Source organism: Tursiops truncatus, chromosome X, assembly GCF_011762595.2.
Source record: "Tursiops truncatus isolate mTurTru1 chromosome X, mTurTru1.mat.Y, whole genome shotgun sequence".
NCBI lineage: Eukaryota > Metazoa > Chordata > Mammalia > Artiodactyla > Delphinidae > Tursiops > Tursiops truncatus.
Genome location: NC_047055.1, coordinates 112,431,270 through 112,459,168, shown reverse-complemented (window position 1 = coordinate 112,459,168; position 27,899 = coordinate 112,431,270). Strand labels below are relative to the sequence as shown.

The 27,899-nt window shown below is 38.7% G+C and overlaps 1 protein-coding gene across 35 annotated transcripts in view; it reads right to left on the bottom strand.

The window, feature by feature from the left end:
- BCLAF3 (BCLAF1 and THRAP3 family member 3) overlaps positions 1 to 27,899 on the bottom strand; it is a 77,766-nt gene that overhangs the window by 25,021 nt on the left and 24,846 nt on the right. For 16 of the 35 annotated variants that reach the window (XR_004524572.2, XR_012329250.1, XR_012329251.1 and 13 more), the window contains 8 exons: positions 27,118 to 27,226; positions 23,085 to 23,159; positions 18,142 to 18,711; positions 17,118 to 17,771; positions 9,192 to 9,367; positions 7,563 to 7,677; positions 6,787 to 6,850; positions 4,995 to 5,110 (listed from right to left, as the gene is read on the bottom strand). Coding sequence is in view for 31 of the 35 variants with exons in the window: in XM_073799179.1 (XP_073655280.1) it covers positions 4,995 to 5,110; positions 6,787 to 6,850; positions 7,563 to 7,677; positions 9,192 to 9,367; positions 17,118 to 17,771; positions 18,142 to 18,711; positions 23,085 to 23,125 (1,736 nt within the window). In the remaining 4 variants the exon portion in view is untranslated. Of the gene's footprint in view, positions 1 to 4,994; positions 5,111 to 6,786; positions 6,851 to 7,562; positions 7,678 to 9,191; positions 9,368 to 17,117; positions 17,772 to 18,141; positions 18,712 to 23,084; positions 23,160 to 24,402; positions 24,466 to 27,117; positions 27,227 to 27,899 lie in introns of all 35 variants that reach the window. The other 19 variants (XM_073799177.1, XM_073799180.1, XM_073799166.1 and 16 more) reach the window with 8 other exon arrangements.

Genomic DNA, 27,899 nt, shown 5'->3' with positions numbered 1-27,899 from the left:
CCTTGGGGGGTCCTCTCCCTGTCACATCCCACCTCTCCCACAGTGGTCCTCAGACCCTTCCTGCTCTGTGGCGAACAAACGGCTCACGGCTTCGGCCCTGCTACACTCCTCCCACAGGACCCCAGTGACATGGGGACAAAATCCACACTCCTCCTCACTGACCCCCAAGACTCTTTCGGCGCACGCCCTTGCAGCCTTGCCGGCTGCTCCATCCCAATCTCTGCAACACCCACACCGAGCTGCGGGAACATCACCTCCATGCGGCTCTCGGCACACACCACAACCTCGCCTGCCTCTACGCACTGGCCCATTGGGTGCCTTCTGCTGTAATTTCCTTCCAACTCAGATCAACCTCAAGATTTAGCCCCACTTGCACCTGTTCCAAGGCTTTCCCAGACCCCTCTGAGGTGGACTAGGTGTCCCTGCTATGTGCACATGTGGCACTTTGGGGTCTTCACAAGTGTTTGTAACTAATGGTGCACCTTCTCACCAAGCAAGGTGCGATCCCTTCACAGGAGGCACTGCGGATGGTTCGTTCTGTGGTCCCAGCTCTGACATGGAATAGCCACTCGGGATTTTTTGAAATGTTAAAAAAACCCATATTCTGTCAAAATGTTCATGATATGGTAGTAAGTCAAAAGAGTAGGGGGCGAAGTCAAATACTGAGAATAATTTCACTTGTTTAAAATATACACATATAGGGCTTCCCTGGTGGCGCAGTGGTTGAGAGTCCGCCTGCCGATGCAGGGGTCACGGGTTCGTGCCCCGGTCTGGGAAGATCCCACATGCCGCAGAGCGGCTGGGCCCATGAACCATGGCCGCTGAGGCTGCGCGTCCGGAGACTGTGCTCCGCAACGGGAGAGGCCACAACAGTGAGAGGCCCGCGTACCCCCCAAAAAAAAAAAAAAACCAAAACAACCACATATATGGCCAGAAAAAAAAAATGATATGAAATGTACTAAATATTAACAGTAATCATCCCTGACTGGTGAAATTAAGAATGCCTTATATTTTTGTTTTTATACTTTACTATATTTTTCCAAATGTTCACCATTAACATGTACTACTTCTATAAACAGAACAATAGACTCTAAAAAGTCCTCTTTGCAAAGCATATATCTGATGAACGGGTAGTACCCAGAATATATAAAGAACCCTTACACCTCAATAATAAAAATATGATAATCCAATTTAAAAATTGGCAAAGGATTTGAATAGATATTTCTCCAAAGAAGACACACAAAAAGCACATGAAAAAATGCTCAATATCATTAGTCATCAGGGAAATGCAAATCAAAACTACAAGAAACTACTTAAAACCCACTAGGATGGCTATAATCAAAAAAATGACAACACCGGTGTTCATAACAGCATTATTCATAATAGCCAAAAGATGGAAACAACCCACATGTCCATCAACACAAAAATGGATAAACAAAATGTGGTGTATCCATACAATGGAATATTATTCAGCCTTATAAAGGAATAAATTATTTTAATGAAATACTGACACATGATACAACATGGATGAAAACATTATGCCACGTGAAATAAGTCAGACTGAAAAGGAAAATTATTGCATGATTCTACTTATATATGTATGAGGTATTCAGAATAGGCAAATTCATAGCGATGGAAAGAATAGAGGCATCAGGGGCTGGGGGTTGGGAGTTACTGTTTAACTGGTACTGAATTTCTGTTTGAGAAGATGAAAAATTCTGGACGTGGGTAGTGGTGATGGTTGCACAACACTGTGAGTGTATTTAATGCCAATGAATTGTATGCTTAAAATGGTGCAAATTCAGTGTTCTAAGTCAGTGCTTAGAACACTGACTAGAACATAGACATTAATATATAAATATTTGTTGAATAGATGAATAAATGATCTTTATAAAGTTAACTCTAGTTCAGTAGATTACAGATTGTTACAACAGCAAAAATAAAAACTGATGTTTTCTATAACTTGCCTAGCTAAAAAGAAAATCTAGGCAGTTTGATGCCCTCTTGAAGTCTACTGATACTATTTTGAAGCTGCTTTATCCCACACATACCACGCCCGTATAACACAGCACCTCAATGACAGTGTAGGGAACTTAGTAATGCTGGTGACAAGAGGGAGAAACGGTGTGTCAGGAGGAGACACGGAGACTTTAGGGTAAGAGGCTGGTCGGAAGTGGGAAAAAATAGAGAACAACAGGGTCTTAGAGACAAGACAGAATGCCCCGGTGTGAGACTTGCTTGGGAAAGGTTTTAAGGTATCAGGGAATAAAAAGTGATCAAGATCTAAATGCATTACAATTTCAGTATCTTCTGTCCTGTCTACACCTTTGGGAAGTCTTCATTCATTAAACAAAGATGAATTGAGCCCAAGGCAGTAGGAATACAATGGTGAGCCAACATAGACACAGAGTCTGCATACAACTTTTAAGGGGGAAAAAAAAAATCACACAGAAGGGAAAGAGCTACATCCTATGATTTATAATTTCCTTGTATTTCACTTCTTCTGTATTTCTATGGAAATCTATACACTGACTTGATTTAAAAGGTTTATGCAAAAATATTAATGAGGTCAATTTTGATAAATTGAATTTTTAAGATAAAAGGATAAAATATTTTTCTTATGTTAACAAGGAAACTGAATTAGGATAAAGTGAGAGATTAAAGCTTCCATATTATTTTTTTAAAAGGATAAACAATAACAACTTCTGGCGAGGATGTGTTAAAAATGGAACCTTCATACACTGCTGGTGGGAATGTAAAATGGTGTACCCACTGTGGAAATAGCCTGGCAGCTCATCAAAAAGTTAAACATAGTTATCATATGAACCAGCAATTCCAATCCTAGGTATATACAGAAGAAAAGTGAAAAATATATCCACACAAAAAATTGCATACAAATATTCACAGCACCATTATTCACAATAGCCAAAGAGTGGAAATAGCCCAAATATCCATCAACCGGTGAATGGATAAACAAAATGTGGTGTATCCACACAGTGGAAAGTTATTCAGCCATAAAAGGAATATTCATGCTACAACATGGGGCAACGTAAAAAACATACTACATGAAAGAAGCCCGTCACAAAAGGCCACCTGTTCTATGATTGCAATTATATGTCAAGAATAGGCAAATCCATACAGACAGAAAGTAGATTAGTGGCTGTCAGGGGCTGGGAGGACGGAGAAATAGGGAGTGACAACTAATTGTACAGGGTTTCTTTTGGGGGTGATGAAAATGTTTCGAAATTAGATAGTGGTGATAGTTGCACAACTTTGTGATTATACTAAAAACTACTGAATTCTTCACTTTCAAAAGGTGAATTTTATGGTCAGTAATATCTGAATTAAAGAAAAACACTTCATAGCTCCACCATGCCACACCAGCCATCCAATACGAATAAAACAGTTCAACAGATCCAGAAAAAGACACCTTGCAGGAAGACATTTTTGCACCCTACAACGCCACCCTCAAAGCTAACATTAATAATACTTAATGCTGACCAACTTCTCTGTAGCTTACATGCATCACTTTACTTAATTTTCACCACTACCGTGAGGTAAGTATAATTCTTATCTCTATTTTACGCTGAGGAAACAGAGATTAAGTAACTTGCCCAAGGTCAGTCACATAGCTAGGTATCTACAGAGCCAGGAGTTGAACTCAGGTGTTAATTCCATTGCTCAAGCTCTTCATCACCTCAAAGGGTAAAGATATATTCTGAGGCCATACATGGTCTTTATAATTTGTTGATTATCTTAAATCTGTTTTAAAAAACCTTTTTCTTGGTACACTGAGTTTCTCACACTTGCTGAGTAGTCAAGAAAAGCATGACTGAGAGCTTGTGTCACTAAAGAGCACAGTCATGCCGTGTCATATTAGGAAACTGGAGACTCACCCACCAAGGGACAAGATTTTAACTATTTTCAATTGTTTCATATGCCTCAGCACACAGTTTTGCTATCTTTTAATTAGTCCCAAACTTATTGTCAGTATCAAGTCCAGTTTTAAACAAGCTCCACGTATCTTGACCTAGTTAGCCATAGACATGACTTATAAGTCTAGTCAAGTATTTTAATTTTTGAAACTAAGGACTATGGAAAGAGAATTAGCACTGGTCCTTTCTATTCATACATTCCCACCTTCTGGGAGATCCAAATAGTTTGAGGACCCTTGAGTGAACTGGAAATTTTTTCCCATTAAATTATATCTCATAATCATATGAGGTCCCAGAGTTGCCATGAGTTCTACATAGTTCTCAGGACTAGGGATAAACTGGGACCAATCTAGAATACTCAGAGCCCCTAAAAAGAGGTACAGCGTTGGGAAAGAAAAACAAGGATCTACTGACAATCAATTTGCCACTCATGGCATAAGTACTTCACATGTGCCAGTTCATTTAATATTTATAACCTGTCCAACGTAAATTGGTTATTCTCATTTTATAGAGGAAAAGGCTCCAGAAACTAGGCAAGTTTGCCCAAGAGCAAACAGCTTGTAAACTGGCAGAAGTAGGATTCAAACTCAGGTCTCTTCTGCATTTTCTACTACACCTGCCTCTGTTTCACGGACAGACATCCACAAAGAGTTCTGAAAGAGGACGGCACTGACCTCAGGAAATTTTGCAACATTCAAAGACTACCAGAATCTAAAGGGTAGAATGTGTCAGAGTTTCAATCAGCTCGAGCCAAACAGTCCATAAATTTGCTGGTCTTGGCTCCTGCTAATATTAAAAAAGCTACTACACTTCTCTCTAGATTACAAAGACATCAAATACTCACCTACCCCATAATTTTTATTGTTTCAATGAAATAGCATATGATGACCACTGAATAACTTTGAAACATTTTAACAGATTTCACTTAAACATGTAAAATGGATTTGAGGAATTAAATTCCTACACTAAAGTGAAAATTACCATCACACACAGAAAATTGGAAAATATGCTAAAACCAAAAGCTGTCTGATAACAGGATGTTTTTCATCTACTGATTACCTCTCTGCAGCACTAGCTATGTGAAAAATGTGCTCATCTTCATTCTGTAACCGTTCTTTTCTCCTTCTTTCAATGTCATGTCGTAGGTCATTTGGATCTATTATTTTGACCAGAGTCTGAGGAATTTTGACAGAAGACAAACCATTCACATTACTGTTAGTTGCACAAAGACCATATCGAACAAGAACCTTAAGTAAAAGTCCTAAATAAGTTACCTTGTACTCATCCTGCTCATGCTAGTGTAAACTGATAAAAATATTTTGAGACACAATTGACAATACAGAGTCAGAAAAGTTCATAACACTGAACCAAGAATCCCACTTCTGGGATTCTATACCAAAGAAACGTCTATCTACCCAAGTATATTCAAAATATTATATTTTAAAAATAACCATAAAATGAAAGTAACTTAAGTGTGAAAAAAAATTTAAAGGAGAAGGGAAGAATAATTTTATGGTAAATTTAAGTCATAGGAGTAATGTACAAGCATTTAAATTATGATAATGTAGACTATGTGGAAGTAACCATGGAAAAACACTTACTGAATAGTTAATTAAAACTTACAAAGCCTCAATTATAAAAAGGTCATTGGGAGTTCAGAGATTTTACATAAAAGGAATGTTACTATAGTTTAAGTAAAAAGATAAAGCATCCAAAACTACATGTACTGTGGTAGTGTATGTTAAAGCGCTAGACATAAGACTGCAAGGAAAGATGATCAAATAAGATTTTGTCTTAAGTGGTTGAATTAGGGGTGATTTTTTTTAAATCCTCAAATTTCCTATAAGTTTATTATAGTACTTTGATGAGCAGAAATTTTCTGAAAGTATCATTTATTCAATAAACTAACCTATCTCCATAAGTACAATAAAACTGTAACCATTCACAAGTGAAAATATTATTTATATATTCTATCACAAATGTATTAAAATCTCTCCTCTATAAAAACTCTTCACTCGCAATGAATAAATTAGCAGTTCTTTTAGAACTTGATATATTTCTTCTAAAACAAGAGCCAGTTTTCTTCCCCCTGGGCTAGTTAAGATAGTTTTTCTAATTAGCAAAGAAATGGCGGGGAGGGAGGTGTTATGGGTGGGAACAATTAAAAAAATTCAGGGGCTTCCCTAGTGGCGCAGTGGTTGAGAGTCCGCCTGCCAGTGCAGGGGACGCGGGTTCGTGCCCCGGTCCGGGAAGATCCCATGTGCCGCGGAGCGGCTAGGCCCGTGAGCCATGCCCGCTGAGCCTGCGCGTCCAGAGCCTGTGCTCCGCAACGGGAGAGGCCACAACAGTGAGAGGCCCGCGTAAAAATTCAGTATTATTTCCATTATTTTTCTAGTTCATATTCCATAGAATGTTTCACACAATCTTCAGTAAACAGAAGAGCAGTGTCAAATGAAACTAAGTTCCTTTGCATTCATTCTACATACAACTTAAAAATATATCCCACATGACTGCTTTGGAAAAAACAGGTATCAAACATACTTTCTGCAAGCTTTACCGTGTGAAGTTTTGGAATGAACATTAAACACTACAATTTTATGTCAATTTTACAAAGCTGTTACCCTTAGGGATTGTCTCTCTTAGGGCATATTTTTGTCTTTTGCCAGTGTTCTCTCTGCAATCTTTTGATAACTAGAGTCACTTGGAGAGCTTTGTAAATTTCAGATTCCTGGGTCTCCATCATTCTTCCTCACCCACTTTAACTACCTTTTTTACTCCCAATGACCAGTTCCGTTTCCCATTAGTATACCAACAATAAGGTAATCTCTCATCAAAAATTATATTCACTTACCTGTTCTGAATCATATACCATAGTTTGTTTACTCTGAAGCTCGGCCAAAGACATATCTATTCTCCTAAAATAATAAAGGCATATTACAATTAAATAATTATGTTATACACTGAAATCTTGACTCCATTATTACAGAATGGATTTTGAAATAACGCTGGTGTGTCTTGGAGGAAGAAAAAGAAATCTGCTACCAGGTAGTTTTTCACCTATATGGCAGTCTCCCAGGACATACATATCCTGTAAACAACATCACAGTGACGCCTCAGTGGTTCTCAAATCACTAGTCTGTGTAACCTTAAACTTGGCTCCGGTGATCTACCGCATTCTAACATTGATTCAACTCAGCTCACAAGACAGGGCGCACCACCTGTTTGGACAGGTGCCAGCAGAAGAAGACATAGGTTTTCATCCGGCTGCCCTCAGAACAGCCATTTCTGACCACATGAAGCAACCCATGATTTCAATGGCTCGACAACTGTCTTTCATCTTCCAGTGATAACTTCAGTAGGCAATTACTATAGACACAGCAGAATCAAAGTTAGGTAGGTAAATATTTTCAAAGTCCTACACATTTAAACAATGCTAGTCATGGCTTCAATATAACCTAGTCTATCAAAGTGCACTGGCCCAGTACCTGCTTGGGTTAGTCCTGTTTTTAGGCAGGAAATGCAGTTCTAGAGTCTACAACAAGCCCAGGAGGCAGGCAGCACCTTCCCACAATCTGTTCTGAGGCTCATTCCCATGAGTTAAATGGGCATACAATAATCACTCATTACCTGTGAATTTCTGGATCTGAGTTCAATTTAAATTCATTTACATCTGCAGCTTGTGTAACTTGCATTTTTGAGAAACGCTCATGTAGAGTAATTCCAAGTGATGGAAAATAATCTGCTGCAAAAGGGAAAAAAAAGTTTTATCTCAATGTAAAACTGATTCCACTTAAAAGATTATATATAATAAGCACAGGAAGAAGGGACTATTAAAAAACATCCAACCTGTTTTCTCTTGAAAACATATGGGACCTAAGCTTATTCCACAGACTAATTTGTAGTGCTCACACACTTTCCCAAGCCCAAGCAACAGTAAACGGATTTATGAACCCAAAGATTCTGTTCCTATTTAACATGTCTGCTTACTTGCCAGGGGGAAAAGACAGTGGCTCTCTCAAAGAGAGGACAGGACCTTTCTTCTCCTAGGTAAGATCTTCCTACATCTGGGAAGTAAAGCTGGTATACAGCTCTACTCTTCACCTAGAGTAAAAAATAACTCCAAAAACAACCCTGAAACATCAAAACAATTCTGAACAAATGTTAAATGTTATGTTTACATATCACAGAAGGCCTCCTAATGCCATTTTACTTTAATATTAACTGAAGTTCATGAAGACATTCTGAAAGCGGCTATGCTACAAGCTTTTAACAGAATAAAGAGAAAGATAGTACACTTGACCCATGAGAATGCTAAAGCAATCCTTTTCCCTAACTTACTGTTCCTGTTCCGGGACGATCTCCTGAATTTTTCTACAATACCAGCTCCCTGTCTGCCAAGAATCACACTTCTTTTGGGTAAGAGGGGCTGGAATTGAGAAGGTGAACTGTTTCAAACTGCATGCTTTAAAGTAAATATGTGCCTTAGTTTGAGGGCTGCAAAGAAAATAATTCATTTGCAAAATATGTTTTATGAAGGTAAAAAAGATTAACACAGTTATCTAGTAAGAAATATAAAATTATAAATTTTGAAATTCTCGAAAGACCCCAGTTTATAATACCCACAACTGCCTTATTTATGCAGCATCAATAAGGAAAGTTATTTTACATGACTAAATTATCCAATTAATGGAAACTGGCCAGAAGCAAAAGCAAAACACAACAGCTCAATGTAAACCTTTGAAGTATTTATTATGCAATGTCCTGATGTCATCGTGTATAACAAATCAAACTGGAATCTTCTATTGATCGCTTAGCATCACCCTTATGGCACAAAGTCCCAGTAATGCCCTCAGGGGCTTTAAGAATACGACCAAATGACCTATACTTCCAAATTTCTTGAGTTTCTTGAGTTTCATATCTGGTTTTTGTTATTTCCTCCTTCCTATTCAGTTATCAGTTATTGTTTCTTTCTGCTCTCAGTACACCTGTCTTTTGCAGTAGCCAACCTCTTCCTTTATAACTTTCAATTTGTAATCTACTATGAGTTGAAGCATCAAGTTATTGGAACTACATATAAAGAACAACTAGGCTTGAATTAATACGTGCTACTCTCTTCACCAGATTTCCTAATTAATGATCTAACTTATAATGAAATATTAATTACTACTACAATATCACAGATATTTACCTATGTCTCGTGAAAAGTCAGTACATTATTTTTGTGTTATCCCTAATGTATGTGTGAAATATACCAACCTTTAACTTGATGGATTATAGTTATGATTTCCTGAGCAAATTCTCCTGTAGGTTTGTTTTCAGTATTCTGAGTTGAGTCAAGATGTTCAAACACTGGATGAAAGTTTTCACTTTTCCTGCCAACAGCAACCAAATCATGTGACATCTGTCTCTCTGTGGAATAGCTAGAAGCAACCCTAGAATAATTTGTAAATGTTTAACTAAATTTGAGACTATTTTACTGAGAAAATAACTTTAAAAGTTAATCAAGATAGCTATAAAACTAAAAAGATGTCTATCTTTTCTTATAATTAAGGCACTAAATTGTATGCCATAAAACATGTACAATAATGAGTAGGAGAAAATAGCTATAGGTACACGGTTTTGAGTTCTCCTTTTCAAATCAGAGATCATTAAATATTTGCCACTTTAATAATAAAATCCTCAAAGTTCTAAGCTAAACAATTTTTACTTCAAAAAATACAGCAAGGCATTGAAGACACTCAATATGCAAAAAGTAATCATTATTTTCTACTCCCAAATGTCCATAAAATTGTAAAGCCAGCAAGCTTACACTATCTTGAAATACTACCATACTTTAAAAGCTGATATCAAACATAATAACGTCTCTGACTTCATAAAAGTCCTTAAAGCTCCATGTCAGTAATGAGAAGCTGAGAATAGTATTTTGAAATCAAATTCTGTTGAGATTAATTTAATCACTTACAAAGTCTCACTGAACTCTCAGAAAATAGTCTTAGTTGTTATCACAGTTATGATCATTAGGAGCAATGACAGTGTTTACCCTAAATATATCCTTAAAGAAATACTACCATTTATTATGTAACCCCAACCATCTTACCATTTTAATGCTTTCTGAATCTTTACAACTTTCATTAAGAGCTTTCCTGACCTTTAAGTACCATTATAAAGCCATGATTATGACATATAACTAACAATTATTCATGCCAAACGAAGGGGCTCAGAGCTTACAAACATTATCTCATTTAATCTTTGCAATAGCTCTATGGGGAGGTGTCATGATATCGAGACAATGGATGTCTTGGTTGTTTTGCTTTTCATCCCAGAGGTTAAGCATTCCTATGAACATAATCCTTCCAAATGTCTTAGTGGGAAAGTTTACTTTATTCCAATAATGCTACTCCTGCTTAAAACTACTCATATTCTTCATCTGGAGGCAGTTTATGCGTCACAGAAGAAAATGCCTCATTATTTATATTTATTCCTCATTTTGGACCCAAAATGGCACTAACCAGCTTATACCCATCTTACTCCTCTGCATTTAACTCTGAATAGCTTTTGGCTCTTCCCGAAACACAAGTTTCAGGAGTTGACGTGTGAGCTAGGCTTTGAAGGTTGGTGTGTTTTAGACATGTGGAGATGAGATGAAAGACGTTTTACGTTTATAGGTTAACAAAGGCAGAAAACACACCTAGGAACTTTGAGCTGTGTGATCTGAGCAGTCTGGGGAAAGGTAGGAGGGCAGGAGGTGTGAAGGTAAGACGCCACACTGCCAGCCTGATGTGACAGGATTAGCTGATGGGAGAGGGTGGGAGGCTCAGTTCTGGCCGCCAGAGGACTGCCTTCTATCAGGTGTCTTGGAAGGGTGTTGCGGTTGACAAGGCCAATTAGGGGACTTTTGTGAAAAAAGTAATGAGATGCTGAATTAAGGGAGTGTCAGTCTCCCTAATCCTTTTACCTCAACTCCAAAAATTCTACATGTGTTCTTAGGAAGACATGAGCAAACTAATGACTCGGAAAGTGCTTTGTGATAGTTATTAGCTGGAAGAAAACCGAGAAAGGAAAACTTTACATGTGTCATACAGATTTTGTTATCTATTATAAGCTTCCAGAGGGCAGGGGATTATCCATTAGTTTTGGTGGTTGGGTTTTTGTTACTGTTGTTTTGCCAAGCAGTTGGTTTTGTGGATGGATTTTAATGTGTAGAAGAGGAAATTAAGGTTTAATGTAGCTTTTTAATGTTTTCTTAGTTATTATGCACAACACTCAAGTGAATGTCAGGGGAAATATCCTTAAACAGAGAAGGAAAACTGGGGTGGAGTGGTGGGAGGGAACAGAGAACCTGGAAGATTTAATCAGACCGGAAGTAGATGTAGTATTAGAATACAGGTGTTGGCTATATTTTAATTTTTAAAACTGTCTAAAATGCATCTCAAATGAGAACATTTGATCTTTTCAGCTTAACTATTGTATTGGGGGTATTTTGTGAAACTGTTAACTTGTTGATCAGTAATGTCATGGGAAATATAAAAAGGAAAATATGAACAAAGAGGTGATTAAATTTATAAATGGAAATACCTAGAACATTTTGCATTCTAAAGTTTCTAGAAACTTTTCCTTATAGCAAAAGTATAATTATTTTTAAAAGACTAAATTTCAGGTTATACTATTTTCATGTGTATTTTCTCGAAGGATGATCACTGATATTTTTTTATTAAAAATATTGTTGTGGGGTGTCTCTAGAGCACATTTTTTAACTGATAACAAGTTTAAACACTAAAATTTCAGGAATTAAGTGTAGCTTCAGAGTATACCACAGCACTCCTATGAACTGAGAGTTGGACTTGCAGTGGGGATGAGAGTTAGGCCAGTAATAAAAAATTAGAAGTAAATTTTACTAATTATCTGGTGAAAAATTAGAAGCCTTTATCAGCTGGTTTCGTCTTGGGAGAAACTGAGACTGCAATAAAAACCATTATCAACTGATTTCCCCTTATAGATAGATCATTTTTATAGTTCCATTTAAACATCTTATTTTTCTCCTGTAAAAAAAATTTTAAAGCTGTTTTTTGGGTATGGAACACGCTTTTTGTACCATTAAACCCCTTTAAACAGAGAGCATTTGTAATTCTTTTGTTAGTGGAGGTTGTTACAGGGCCATTCTAGCTTCTAGCATTCTAGCTTCTAGACATTTCACTAAATGTCTCTTACTAGTTATCAGATACACAGTGAGAAGCTTGGAGCAAATTAGGAGGAGAGAAAGGATATGGGCCTTCTAATGAAAGTCTTTCTGATGAGTCAAGGAAACCACATCAGTGGCATCAACCTGCGGCATAATCACTCCTCCATGTTTCTGCCTTGGCAGGGAGTCGTCTCGACAGGTCTGGTTTGAGAGCAGGGAGCATGAAAAGTCAGATGGAAGCTTTTCCTCTGAGAAGTTAAAAATAGGCACTCAAAACCATCTTGTTAGAGGAGTTTAATTTTTTAAAGAATATCTGTAAGCCCCTCATAACCGTGGAGCGGTTTTGGATATATGGCTGTTAGTGACGTAAATAAATAAGTAAATACATACACGTGTACACCCACACCCCAAAATGTATCCATCTGATTGATTTTTGTTATATGAAGAGGTATTATTTTTTTCTTGTGGTGCTGCTATTTAAGACATATCTCAGGGCTCTCTTCTGGATTTATCTTCAGAGCCTGAAACATCATCATGAAGAACCCTAGCAGCTGTAAATCTCAATTCTTTGGATGGTGGAGTCGCACACCACCTCACACATTCACTCCACTGTGCCGTGGTATTACCAACGTCATCCCATGGTCTATCAGACCAGAGGAGAAGAAACCTAATCCTATGTGGATCCATAGTCCCAGGGCACCCTAACAGATTGTCTCACAGGGTAGGTCCTCAAAAAATACCCGCTGAAGGAATACATGATAAAATGGAAAATGACTTGGACAATATGAAGTGGTGAGTTTCAGCTAAAAAGATGACAGACTTAAAATTGTGAGGCCAATTTAATTTTGTTTTTTAACTTTCTTAGCTTACTTTAAAATTTTTTACTTAGTTTAGACCAATTTAAAATTTTTCATTTTTTATAATAGAAAATCTCAAATATATACAAAAGTTCAGAGGATCCTATGATGAACCTGTCAAGCCAGCTTCAACAGTTATCAACATATGACCAATTGAAGCAGACTCGCAGAGCCAGGAAGAACTACCGGTTAATTTGGGCCCCAAAGTCATTGCCAGGTGACCTGCCCAATGTCACAGAGCTGCTCAGTGACCCACTGGAAGACAAAAACCTATGCATCCCAACATCAAACAGAATGTTTATCTCCCTATACTAGGACCCCTAAGAGACACTAAGAGAAGCTAGGGTGAAACATAGGAATGAAAGGGAAACTTCTTTCAATTTTTGATTTTCGAAAATGTATATGAGAAATATTAGGGGGAAAAAACCCTTAGTTTTTTTGTGATACATAACAGCAAGGTAGCAGGTATGTGTATCACAAAAATATCTCCACCCACAGCTTATTTTGCCTCCAGCCAAATGCCCATCAAAGGTAAACTTGTGTGATTAGGCTACCTTCCTTCAATGCTCGCTGTGGTTTTTCACTCTTCTGCAGCCTAGGCAGCAGCTGTTTCCTCAGAGCATGTGGGCTCCAGTGTCTTCTGGGGCTCATCACCCGCCTCATCCCCCTTTCAGTATGGGGAAAGACCGGGTGGGGGGTAGGGAGGCCCTCTCTATATCTCTTCAGTGAGAAATAAAGGATTAAATGCAAATGTGGCTGAGGCACTCAGTCTAACATCAACTTCACTAGCCAACCTTCTCATCCTAGATGCCTAGTCCCAGCACCTGAGAAGTCAAAGGAGCCTCGGTCCAGGTCCACCTGCCCCAGCTTACGCTTCTCCGGAGACTGGCAGGCTCTCCTCCTCCCTCTCACCTCCTTCCTAGCCTGACCAAGGTTCAGTCTCTCACCTACTCCACCCAACATTAAACCAAAACTCCCTTCACCTGCCCCAAGACTTCCAGATGTATACAACAGTGAGTGTTTGGGGTTCATAACAACCTTAGTACAGATTTTCATATTGTGACTCCCTAATTTCATTCTAAAATATATAATTATGACTCTTGTGTAACTTCTACCTCTGATAACGCAGTTTCTGACAAAGTAGGTCACTAGAATATCGGCTTTGTGTCTGCCTACTGCTATTCTAGATACAAATTAGAATCTAGAAAAACCACTAGGTGATAAACGTACGTTTTCAACTGCATTAATAACTGGAAGAACATATATCAATACTTGACCAAAGCTAAGAAAGTAAACAAATGCATAAAATGAACCATCTTAGTGTTTCCAAAAAAGTGCATAAACCTCTCTAGATTTTAACCAACAAATAACCTCTCTGCACTCTATGATTATTTTAATCTTGTTAAGCAGAGGAAAACCTAATTTATGTTAGCAGTTGAGAACATGGCTCTATTGAGGGTATTAACTACCTTTGTTTTATGGACACTTCATCAGTCCACATATAACTAAATCCAACCCCACAAAATTCTTCCACAACTCATTCATCAATTAATGATTATAATCAGAGAGAAAGATTTTTGTTGACTATGATGCATTGCCATACTGAAAAGGTGCATATATTTATTAAATTATTTATTCTTCAAGTCTTTGAATAGAAAGGACTTACAGTGAAGCTCTTTATTACACAAGCCGTTCTACAGGTCCTTGACAGGTAATTCAAACACGTACTGACAGGCCCCACTAATGGGTCATGAAATTCATAAAAGGACAGTTTATAAATTTATTTATTTATTTATTTATTTATTTTGTGGTACGCGGGCCTCTCACTGCTGTGGCCTCTCCCGTTGCGGAGCACAGGCTCCGGACGCGCAGGCTCAGCGGCCATGGCTCATGGGCCCAGCCGCTCGCTCCGCGGCATGTGGGATCTTCCCGGACCGGGGCACAGACCCATGTCCCCTGCATCGGCAGGCAGACTCTCAACCACTGTGCCACCAGGGAAGCCCCAGTTTATAAATTTAAAACAAAAGTTACAGCAGCCTCAATTTTAGGAAGCTCATTTTGGTGACACATGATGAAGATCAAGCTTCTATTTCTCAATATCAAATTATAAAATTAACAGTGTTTAGCATCTCTAATGAGGTCTACTAAAATAAAATCCTTCAAAATTGGTACTTCTAGCATTCTTTAAAAATGTTACAGCCAATTTATTAATTCTAATTTAAGTATAAAACACTTTATTAAATATTGAAAAATTCAAGATTTTTAAATTTTTTTACTTTTGTTTAAAAATTCAAGATTTTTGTGATTTGATTGTATGTAATTTTACCTCAAAAGGAAAAAAACTGTAAACAAATATTAAATACTGAAATATTTAAAGGGGAATGTACTCATATCTGCATTTCACTTTGAAATGCAGCAAAAAAATAAGATGGAATGATAGATGAACAGATATGTGATTACAGAAGTAAAATGTTAACTGTAGACTCTAGGTGGTGGGTATATAGGTATTGACTGTACAATTCTTTCAACTTTTCTGTATGTTTGAACATTTTCATAATATAATGTTGGAAAGAAAAAAAGCTTAAGGTAACATCCTTAAACTTGATGCTTACAGCAGCTTTTGTGCTCTTAAGACTAAGAACTAATAGGAAATATAATAGCACAAAATGACTTAAGACATATTATATGAAATAGAATACAAAATTATTAATACAACATTATGATAACCAGGTATACATAGAAAAACAACAAAAGGAGCTGTAGGGCTTTCCTGGTGGCGCAGTGGTTGAGAGTCCGCCTGCCGATGCAGGGGACACGGGTACGTGCCCCAGTCTGGGAAGATCCCACACGCCGCGGAGCAGCTGGGCCCGTGAGCCATGGCCGCTGAGCCTGCGCGTCCGGAGACTGTGCTCCGCAACGGGAGAGGCCACAACAGTGAGAGGCCCGCGTACCGCAAAAAAAAAAAAGGAGCTGTACTAAAATATTAATAAAATTGTCCTAGGATAGTAGGATTATGGGTGATTTCCCCCGCCCTTCTATTTGTCCGACTTTCTTTAATATAATCATATTTATAAATTCTTTCTGTGTACATATAAATATACATATGTATATTTTAAAATATTTGTTGCAAGTACAATGAATGTAAGAAAAATATCAGGGAGGGGGACTGCCATATCTAACTTTAAGGAAAGAAGTAAAATATATTCTGTTTAAAAAAAAAGACTGTGGGTTTACCTCCCTCACCATCACATTTTGTTCCCTCTAGTTTTTGATTCAAATACAGATATGAGTCAATGGTGAACATAAATACACCAAATCAACATGGTCCTTCACTTTTTAATTCACATACTGGTAGTGTATTAAGGTAACAAAAAGACTTAGCTGACACATCCAAGTGTCAGTGCCTTATTATTCTCAGAATCCATAAAGAGGTAATATTCATAATAGAAAAAAGCATGCAATCCACTGCAGGAGAATATCACTTATTACAAAAGTAGTCATTTTTGTTAAACAATCAAGAGCTAAACCAAATGTCTTATAAATAGGCCTCTTTCTAGACTCTAGCCTAACTGCCTCTACCTAGGAGAAGCTAGTCGGTTGAGCACCACTCCTTTTGAGACGGCAGCAAGAACCACATTAAGTCATCCACCTCCTTGAGTCACAAGGGGACATGTGAATTTGAGCCCCAGGCACGGACTTAGATAAGTCACTTCATCTCTCACTGCCTCAATCTCTTCCTCTATAAAATCAGGGTCTGCTAAGGTCCCTTCCAGGTCAAAAATTCTCTGAATTTCAGGCAACAGGCTCTGAGAAACTAAGCAAGGAACGGGTCTCCTTGAGCACCACCCAGCCTATCCGTGGATATAGAAAATCTGGCAGCATAAAAACATGTAAATTCATGAAGAGGAACAACTCCATAGAATGCCCTTCACTCAAAAAGCATCTTGAGATACAAACGTGGAAACGAACAGACATGACGTCACCCCATGTTACTAATCATGGGATTCATCCCCATTAGAGGGCTTTTTTGAAATATCCAGGCAATCCCCGCCCCCCAGCTCGAACTCTAAACACATCATTAATTCTATTTTCAAAGGTTCAAATAAAGGTGGCAGAAACAGTTATAGAAAAAAACAAAGATAATACCTGGATGTTTTCTTCACATCTACTTTAACTGTAAGTGATTTCTTCCGAAGAACGGAAGATGAAGGTTTCGAGTCAGAAAGTTTTTTACTCTTATCAAGTCGGTTATGGGAAGAGTTGCTCTCTTTTCTGCCAGCCCCTTCTTTCTTTATTTTGTCCTTCCGTTTGTCATTACAGGGTCTCAAACCAACGTCGCTTTTATCTGAATGAGTGCAGGTAGTGCAGTCTTTCTTAGATGGCTTAAAAGGCTCTTTGACTTGCCCACCTTCAGTCTCTCTCCCTCTTCCAGCATTAAAGCAATCGGACTCTCTATTTACAGGGCCTTTTTGAGAACCGAATTTTCTATCTTCCTCCTTAGAGTACTTCTGAGTTCTTCCATCATAAAAGTCCTGGTCCCCATCTGAGGTCTTACGATGTTTGTGGCGATAGTCACAGGATACCTTGGCTGCTGAACTGGTCTCTGGGAATTCCCTCGGAGCATATCGAAGAGTTTGGGGTCCAAGGTTCCATTGATCTTTCTTCTCTTGGTAAGAAGGGAGAAAATGCCTGGACTTCCACTGCGGGCTCCTGGGAGGCTCTCTGTTTTCATACCTCTCCACGTCTTGAGGTCTTTTTGATGTGTGTCCATATTTTCTGAAATCACGATCCTCAGGATACCTGTGTTGACATAAAGCAGTTTACACTTGCACTAGAGAGAAGTGAGAATTTATGTGTGTGGAATGTTGGGCAACATGGCTTTAAATGCAGAGCACAGTGGCAAGTTAACCTATAATCCCTGAAGCCAACTCATAGATGCACAAGGCACTTAGGAAAATAGCATCATTTTTTTTTAATATTCTAGCCATCAACATGATTCACTCTAAAAATAAACACTTCACTACTACCAGTGGACCAAAACTACATTACAATGCTTTTAATCTTTTTAGACAAAAGCTTTTCAAGGTGGTTATCTTCAACCACAAAGTAAAGAGACTTTTTTTACTTGAGTCTTTATACCAAATTACCCAGGTTTAATGTTATCCTATACCTCGTCTGAAAAGAGCTCCTTTTCTCAAAATCTTCAGAGCCTCTTCTAAGTGACTGAGAATATTTTTCGTCTTGTATCCTCTGGTGCCTCAATTCATCTTCATGCCACTGTCCTTCGAATCTAAAAGAATCTGCTATTGACCTCAGAGGTGGTTTCCCTCCTTTTCCACTTCCTCTAACTCTGTGGTCATCAGGAAAATACCTTCCTTGCACTTTCTGGGGATAACAATTCCTCTGGTGCTCCTTGTAGAGTACACCTTCTGAGTATTTGGGCATATACTGAGATCTTCTGTTACTATCATCCCCTCTTCCTGGTAAATATACTTGGGGAGGCTTATAAGTATAAAAATTTTCTAAAGAGTTTCTTCTTATGTTTGGGGAAGATGATCTATGTTCATAAGATCGGTAATGTAGAGTTTCACGAGAAGGAATCCTTGGTTTACTCTGTCCATGTTTCTCATTGTCCATTCTCCAAGTGACAGGTCTTTTTGGATCCTTCCTATATTCATAGCCATAATGCTCAGGTCTTTGCTTGTAGTGTTCAGAATTTCTAGGTACTGGTGATAAAGACCTATGTAAACAAATACAGAAAAGTTTAGTCCATTCAAAGACAATAGACTAAGTTTGTCTTAACATGACTTACCCAAATAAAACATTTGCTTTTCCCTGCTTCTTCCACTCAAATTAAATTCATCAATTTGTGATATTTGCATTCGAAATTGTTCACTTGGGAGTCTGATTATGCTTCCGCCCGATTCAACAAGCATACTCTTTTCATCTTAACTAATGTACCCCATGTGCATATCAAAATGAGCTGAGCACACCCATCCTGTTGGAGGAGGACCAGCTTAGGTATGCAGCAGGATCTATTTTGGAAGATTGCTGACAGCAAAGTTCTGGCAAAAGGGCCAGTCAACAAAAGCTTACATCAGGTTCAATGGTCAAGTAAGAAATAAGCAGAAGGAAGGCTAGATTCACACAAGTAAATATGTAGGAGTCTCTGGAAAACTGAACATAACCTCTGAAATTAAATTAGATTCCAAGAGTTTATGATGCACAATAAATCCAAACTCAGACCCAAAACTGACCCCACAGTTTCCCCAATTGATTGTCTACTCTCTCTACTAAGTTTATATCAAGAAGCAAAAACTACATCCTTGAACAGTAAGTGGAGAGGGTGGGAGGAAGAGGGCCTTTGCCAATGAAGCAACTGACAAAGGATTAATCTCCAAAATTTATAAGCAGCTCATGCAGCTCAATAACAAAAAAACAAACAACCCAATCCAAAAATGGGCAGAAGACCTAAATACACATTTCTCCAAAGAAGATATACAGAGTGCCAACAAACACATGAAAGAATGCTCAACATCACTAATCATGAGAGAAATGCAAATCAAAACTACAATGAGATATCATCTCACACCAGTCAGAATGGCCATCATCAAAAAATCTGGAAACAATAAATGCTGGAGAGGGTGTGGAGAAAAGGGAACACTCTTGCACTGCTGGTGGGAATGTGAATTGGTTCAGCCACTATGGAGAACAGTATGGAGGTTCCTTAAAAAACTACAAATAGAACTACCATATGACCCAGCAATCCCACTACTGGGCATATACCCTGAGAAAACCAAAATTCAAAAAGACTCATGTACCAAAATGTTCATTGCAGCTCTATTTACAATAGCCAGGACATGGAAACAACCTAAGTGCCCATCATCAGATGAATGGATAAAGAAGATGTGGCACATGTGTACAATGGAATATTACTCAGCCATAAAAAGAAACGAAATTGAGCTATTTGTAATGAGGTGGATAGACCTAGAGTCTGTCATACAGAGTGAAGTAAGTCAGAAAGAGAAACACAAATACCGTATGCTAACACATATATATGGAATTTAAGGAAAAAAATGTCATGAAGCACCTAGGGGTAAGACAGGAATAAAGACACAGACCTACTAGAGAACGGACTTGAGGATATGGGGAGGGGGAAGGGTGAGCTGTGACAAAGCGAGAGAGGCATGGACATATATACACTACCAAACATAAGGTAGATAGCTAGTGGGAAGCAGCCGCATAGCACAGGGAGATCAGCTCGGTGCTTTGTGACCTGGAGGGGTGGGATAGGGAGGGTGGGAGGGAGGGAGATGCAAGAGGGAGGAGATATGGGAACATATGTATATGTATGACTGATTCACTTTGTTGTAAAGCAGAAACTAACACACCATTGTAAAGCAATTATACTCCAATAAAGATGTAAAAAAAAAAAAAAAAAGACATGGACCTCATGCTTAGTCCCTCCGTAAATACTACTAACATAAATAAGTTTTCTTTCCCAGACCTGTCCCCTTACATATAAAATGAAAGGTGTGCTGTTGAACCAGAGATTGTAACTTTGGTGAATGTGTGCTTTAATGCAGCTATAATGCTCTCCAGGGACAGCACATCCTTTCTGTAACTACCTTCTCCAATACCTCAGCATTGCCAACATGGAGCCTTTCATTCCAACTGAGGAGGAAGGCTCCTAGGAGTATCTGGGGAAACAGCCTGAGTTACCCAGACTTCAGGTTAAGAGAGAGGAGTGACACTATCTGGAACACAACAAAGTTCAAATTGGCACCTGGGGACCTTTCCTCCCATCTGACCTGTCCAATCTTCCAATTTCCTCCCTGAGGGTTTAATGTCTTCTAACCAATGAGGCAGCTACCCTTGCAGCTTTTGTTATCGCCCCCTCTGCAGCAGCTGCCACGGAGTTGGAGTAACCAGGAGCAAAAGCCTTTCCTTTTGGTGACATGTCTGGGTCCTTCCTACGAGAAACGAGGCTGATTTATCTTCCTCACGTACATACTGGGATTTATACACTGGACTTGCCAATATCTCCCTTTAGAGTCACCAAGCTAGAGGTACTGGCAAGTGCATTATTTAGCTGAAGTAGAAACTCCGTCATCCAGCTGGCTGCACCTCTTCACAGGAAGAAGCAACTGGAGCCTCCGAGGACTTCCTGGAAGACTTCATCTCTTCCACTGCTAAGGAGAAAAGCTGGCAGCCAGAGGCTGAGGTCTTCCAGACTGATGAAAAACTCAATCTCTTACTTTAATCCTTACCTCACATGGAATACTGCTTTGATATTATATTTCATCTCAGGGTTCTATTGTACAGAGCCCCTTTCTTCTGAAGGAGATGGCTGGAATGGTGGCTATTATTTTTAGTTCTCCTAAAGGGACAAAAGAGACCCAAAGAGTCTGTTGGGAGACAATTCTCCTTGGATGTCTTGTGCTCTGCATGCCTCCTGAGCTTTTGTTCCAAGGCAAACTGCCTGGGAAGATGGGGATAGGGCTTCCCTAAGGGGCAGAGGGCCAATGTGCTTGCTGTCCAGGATAACAAGATAATGTCTCCTCCAAGGCAAAGGCTGGGCAGGGTTGCTTGCTGTCCCTAATGGGGCTCGGGTTCCTCAGCTATGTCAGCATCGCCCACCCTCAGGGGACTAGAGGTAAGGGGAGCACAGGAACATGAAGCTCAAGTCGCCTGCTGCATATGAGTAATAAAGGCCTTTGTCTCTGATCCAAAAGTGCCTTGTGACACACTAATGTGCTAGCTTGCAAGTCGGGTAAGATATCAGACCCTTTACAGTTGGTGACAAAGAGTCCTGAGAAGGCATCCAGAAATCAGGCACTAAGCTTGGCAGGGTCTTTTGCGTCCCTTCACCAGAGCCTACCACAAAAGGGTGAAACAAAATGACCTCTGTGAGGCCCTCCATGTTCAAGCCATTTGCTTCTTTGCATTCCCTTTTCTTTCTGAAGTTCCTCCCCATTACAATTTGGTCTTGTGAACTACAAAATGAAAACTGTTGAAGAAATGATTGATTAGTCATTGGAGAATCATAATGAACAAGCATCATGACCAAGCCGTATTAACATGAAAAATCTTGATCTGTCTTTTGCGTATGTAATTGTGGTCCTCTTTAAAGTTCTAAAATGTACTAGTCACTTTCACAGCTCTGCACCTTTGCTCTTGTCATCCCCTTAACTGGAATACTTTTCTTCTCTCTTTCTGCATTTAAAAATTCTACCCATCATTGAGAATTCCCTGGCAGTCCAGTGGTTAGGACTCCGCACTCTCACTGCCAAGGGCCCAGGTTCAGTTCCTGGTCGGGGAACTAAGAGTGCACAAGCTACACGATGAGGCCAAAAAAAAGAAAAAAAAATTCTACCCATCCTTAAATCTCATCTCTTCTTTGAAGACTTTCTTGGTATCTCTCCTTCCCCTCCACAAAAGCAGAACTATTCCCTCCCTGTGGATCCAGAATACCTTGTCCCAGTCAGTAGTAGCACAACACTTTTCCTACAGTATCATAGTTGCCTATGGTGTCAATCTGCCCAGTCAGGCTGCGTGCTTGCTGAGGCCCTGTACACAAATTTGCCTTTGTAGCCCCAGAACCTGCCTATAGCAGGTATACAGTAAAAACTGGTTAAATTGTTCCAATCTAATTATATATACTATTGATACTACCAACAAGCAAAGAGGAGAGTTGATTTATAATTGAGTTGTTCAAAATTCTATTACTCTGCCATGAAGAAGAAGACATAGGAAACTCCCAATTTCTTCAAACATATTGATTATGAAAATAATTAAACTGAATATACACTGAAGAGTTCTAAACCACTTACTGATGCAAAATATATAACACTCTCAAAGGTGTTTCTCAGTCTTCCTTTCTGTGGCCATTGCATTTCTTTTATTATGGATTAATTCTAGCTGCCAGCCATAATTAAAGAAAGCTGTCAGGTCCTAGAATCTAGAAATATAAGGTCGATCACTATGAAGCAGCTACTGTGAATAACCAAGTCCACGAGCTTATTAAAATAGGTTCTTAACAATACTGGTGAATTTGAAAGTCGAAGCACATCCCAAACCCATGCTTACGCTGCTAAACTAAGGACTGCTCACCTGTGCCTCCACCTGGGGGATCTAGAGCGTGACCGTGCCATCCTTTGACATGTGAGCCACTATCCACTTTTTACACTGCAAAGAAACACAATATTAGCAAGTTTGTAGAAATGGCCTGCAACCCGCTCTAAAAACAGTGAACGCCACTGACAAAAAGTAATTTAAGCCCTCTGTGCCTCAGTTTCCTCATAGGACCCACCTTACTGGAATCTTGTAAGGATAAAATGAATTAGATCAAGGGTCAGCAAGCTTCTTCTGTAAAGGGCCAGAGAGTAACTATTTTTGGTTTTGCAGGCCATATAAGGTCTCTATCACATTATCTTCTTCTTTTTAAAAAAATGCTTAAAAAATATAAAAACCATTTGGGCCACAAAAAACAGGCCCCAAAGGGCTCCAAATGCGTTGTAGTTTCATGATCCCTGAGTTAAGGCATGAAAAGAGCTTAGAATATTGCCTGGCACACAGCAACTGATAAATAAGTGTTTCAAAAAGAGGAAAAACTTCCCCAGAATTCCTCTATCTGAGCACAACCACTACTACCCCTTCCCAACTTCCGCTGTTGGTTATGTACATATAATCGGAGTTACGTTCATATAATCACAGTCAACATCTTTAGGAATACTTGATGATATATCCTACTTTTAAAACTGTCAGATAATAAGAATTACAATGCCTAATAATCATACTCAATTGCCACCTAACTTCTATCAGATAAACATACCAAAACTTAATTAAGCATGATTAGACATTTAGTTTGCTTCTGATTTTTTGCTAAAACAAATAATGTCAAATAAGTAAATTTTAAAAGACATATAAACTTGATTTTTAAAATATTTTTCAGTCTTTAAAAGAAACTGATAGGTTTAGGAGCTGAATTAAAAAAATATGATTTGGGTATAAACTTTCATACTATTATTTACATTTCAGTAGTCTTCCTCGGTTTTGATACTATAATTACATACTGCCCAACTTACTGTCTCCAAACCCCTGATGGCTTTCAAAATTACTGCCATGGGCCCATGAATAATACATACAGCCACCATACACAGACTGTAGAATGAATAAGTATATGTCTCATATATTAGAACCTCTATTTTGCAAATTTCTGAAGATACTATGGCCACTGTTAAAATATAAATGGCTTCTTGTCACTACGTAGTTTTTCCACTGACTGATACAAAAAGTACAACTATAACTATGTGGGCATTGGTTTGAAAAGGGAGTCCTCATAGTCAAACATTTGAAAACTACTATTATAATAAATTTCAGAAGGAAGTAATAGCATATAAGATCAAAGGACTTGAACTAGATCACTCACCAGAAGTACATTCAATTCAATTCATTTAGTTACACACTGCTTCTTTCCAAAAAGAATGTGAGGCTAGGAAGAACAATTAGTTCAGATGTACTATGAAATTAAGACAGTAAAGGGGAAAGTGTTTTCTTAGTAACTAAAAATAAAAAAATGTTCATTGCAGCTCTATTTACAATAGCCAGGACATGGAAGCAACCTAAGTGTCCATCGACAGATGAATGGATAAAGAAGATGTGGCACATATATACAATGGAATATTACTCAGCCATAAAAAGGAACGAAATTGAGTTACTTGTAGTGAGGTGGATGGACCTAGAGTCTGTCCTACAGAGTGAAGTAAGTCAGAAAGAGAAAAACAAATACCGTATGCTAACACATATATATGAAATCTAAAAAAAAAAAAAAAAAAAGAGGTAATGAAGAACCTAGGGGCAAGACAGGAATAAAGACACAGACCTACTAGAAAATGGACTTGAGGACACGGGGAGGACACATGGACATATATGCACTACCAAATGTAAAATAGATAGCTAGTGGGAAGCATCTGCATAGCACAGGGAGATCAGCTTGGTGCTTTATGACCAGCTAGAAGGGTGGGATAGGGAGGGTGGGAGGGAGGGAGACGCAAGAGGGAAGAGATATGGGGATATATGTATATGTATAACTGATTCACTTCATTATAAAGCAGAAACTAACACACCATTGTAAAGCAATTATACTCCAATAAAAATGTTAAGAAAAAAGTATTCATTTAACAAATGCTACTGAGTACCTATTATTTGCCTGGCACTGTTCTGGGGAGACAGCAGTGAAGAGAAACAGGCAAAAATTCCTGTCCTCCTGGAGCTTACATTCTACTGAGGGAACTTATAATTTAATTAAAGAAGCTTTGGGCATATACCTATTAAATTGAACAAATATAATAAACCCAAAGGTTGTGCGAGAGACACCAAATACTGTTGGTGATGATGAAAAAGTATATCTTTCCCAGAGGGTAATTTTTTTATCCATTTTATTTTTTGAAGAACACTTACTGAAATATAATTCACATTACCGTACAACTCACCTATTTAAGTGTACAGTTCAATGTTTTTAGTATATTCACAGGGATGCATAACCATCACCACAATCTAATTTTGGAATATTTTCATCCCCACTAAAAGAAACCCCATTAGCAGTCACTCCCCATTCCTCTCCTCCTTAGATTAGCCTCTGAGAACCACTAATCTACTTTCGGTTCCTATGTATTTACCTACTCTGTACCTTTCATATAAACGGAATCACACAAATATGTGATCCTTTGTGACTGGCTTCTTTCCCTTAGCATAATGTTTTCAAGGGTTTTACCATGTATCACTAGTTCATCCTTTTTACGGCTGAATAATACTCCATTGTATGGGTACACCACATTTTGAGATTCATTGATCTCTCAATGGACATTTGGGTTGTTTCTATTTTTTTGGTTATTATGAATAATGCTGCTATGAACATTTGTGTACAAGTTTTTGTGTAGACACAGTTTTTCGTCTCTCTTGGGTATAAACCTAGGAGTAGAAATGCTGGGTCATACAATAACTCTACGTTTAACTTCTTGGGAGACTGCCAAACTTTTCCAAAGCAGCTACATCATTTTACATTCCCATCAGCAATGTATGAAGGTTCCAATTTTTCCACATCCCCAATAACATTTGTTATTGTCTGTCTCTTCAATTATAGCTATCCTAGTGGGCGTGAAGTGGTTCCTCACCACAGTTTTGATTTGCATTTCCCTAATGACAGGTAACCTTGAAATATGTAAGAAATTATGAAACTAATCATGCCTACTTTCCTTTAAACTAATAATTTCAGTTTAAATGTATTATTCTAAGGTAATAATTTAAAAGAAAAAAGCAGCTATATATACTAAGATGTTTATATAAGCTTCATTTATAATAGGAAAGAAAAAAATCCATCCAAACTAGTTATAACCCAAATGCCCAACAATCAGTAAAAGATTAAATAAATTTAAAATACATGCGTCTAGTCACTCCCTACCTTTCTCCTAGCCTTACATATGTCTTTTCCTCCATATATCCTATTCGTCCACCACAGCAAACTACTTGCTTTTCCCTGATCAGGCTGTTCTGTTCATATCACATAGATGGCTTTCCCTCACTCTGCCTGACAAATCCCTATGCTTTCAGGACTGTTTGACCATAATCTCCCCTGAAATTCTTTCTTTAACTTTCTTTCTTTCCCCCTGAGTTTCTTTCGTCTTGGGAATTCTGAGTTTATTCTGCAATTATTTCAATACATTGTGATTATTTGTTTACATAATTGTATTTATTTCAACAGGCAAAAGACACCAAACAGCACATTACAGAACAGAAAACTCAAATGACCTATGGACATCTGAGACGTTCAACCTCAGTAGTAATTGAGGAAATACCAATTCAGATCATAACCATGCCACACCTGTCAGAATGACAAAAAACAAACAAACCAAAAAGCCCTGAAGTTGCATATTCCAGAGTATTGGTGAGGCTGTGGAAAGATGGGAACAAGATGGGGACTCTCGTATACTGCTAAGCAGGTGAGTATACACATGTATAACCACTTTGGAAGGGGTTGGCAGTACCCGTTAAACTTGAACACGCTCATATCCTATGACCCAGCAGTTCCACTCAGGGATAGACCTTAGAGTGGTGGTTCTCCAACTTTAGTGCACGGCAGAATTACCTGAAAGGCTGGTTACAACACACAATGCTGGGTTCTCTTCTGGGGTGGCCCCACTTCTAGCAAGTTCCCAGGTGATGCGGATTCTGCTGGCCCCAGGACTATAAAACTACTGATTTAAAGAGAAAGGTGTAGGTCACTTGGGAGAAAATGTTTACAAGTGAGATTTACTGGTTATGTGAGAAAAAAAGTATTACTTAGAATATTTTCCTCTGCTAATATTAACATTATCTTTATTAAAATTCAAACTAGTAGATAGCCTCATCAACCAGAGGGAAGACAGCAGAAGCGAGAAGAATTACAATCCTGCAGCCTGTAGAACAAAAACCACATTCGGGGCTTCCCTGGTGGCGCAGTGGTTGAGAGTCCGCCTGCTGATGCAGGGGACACGGGTTCGTGCCCTGGTCTGGGAAGATCTGACATGCCGCGGAACGGCTGGGCCTGGGAGCCATGGCTGCTGGGCCGGCGCATCCGGAGCCTGTGCTCTGCAACAGGAGAGGCCACAGCGGTGAGAGGCCCGCGTACCGCAAAGGAAAAAAAAAAAAAAAACACATTCACAGAAAGGTAGACGAGATGAAAAGGCAGAGGGCTATGTACCAGATGAAGGAACAAGATAAAACCCCAGAAAAACAACTAAACGAAGTGGAGATAGGCAACCTTCCAGAAAAAGAATTCAGAATAATGATAGTGAAGATGATCCAGGACCTCGGAAAAGGAATGGAGGCAAAGATCGAGAAGACGTGAGAAATGTTTAACAAAGATCTAGAAGAATTAAAGAACAAACA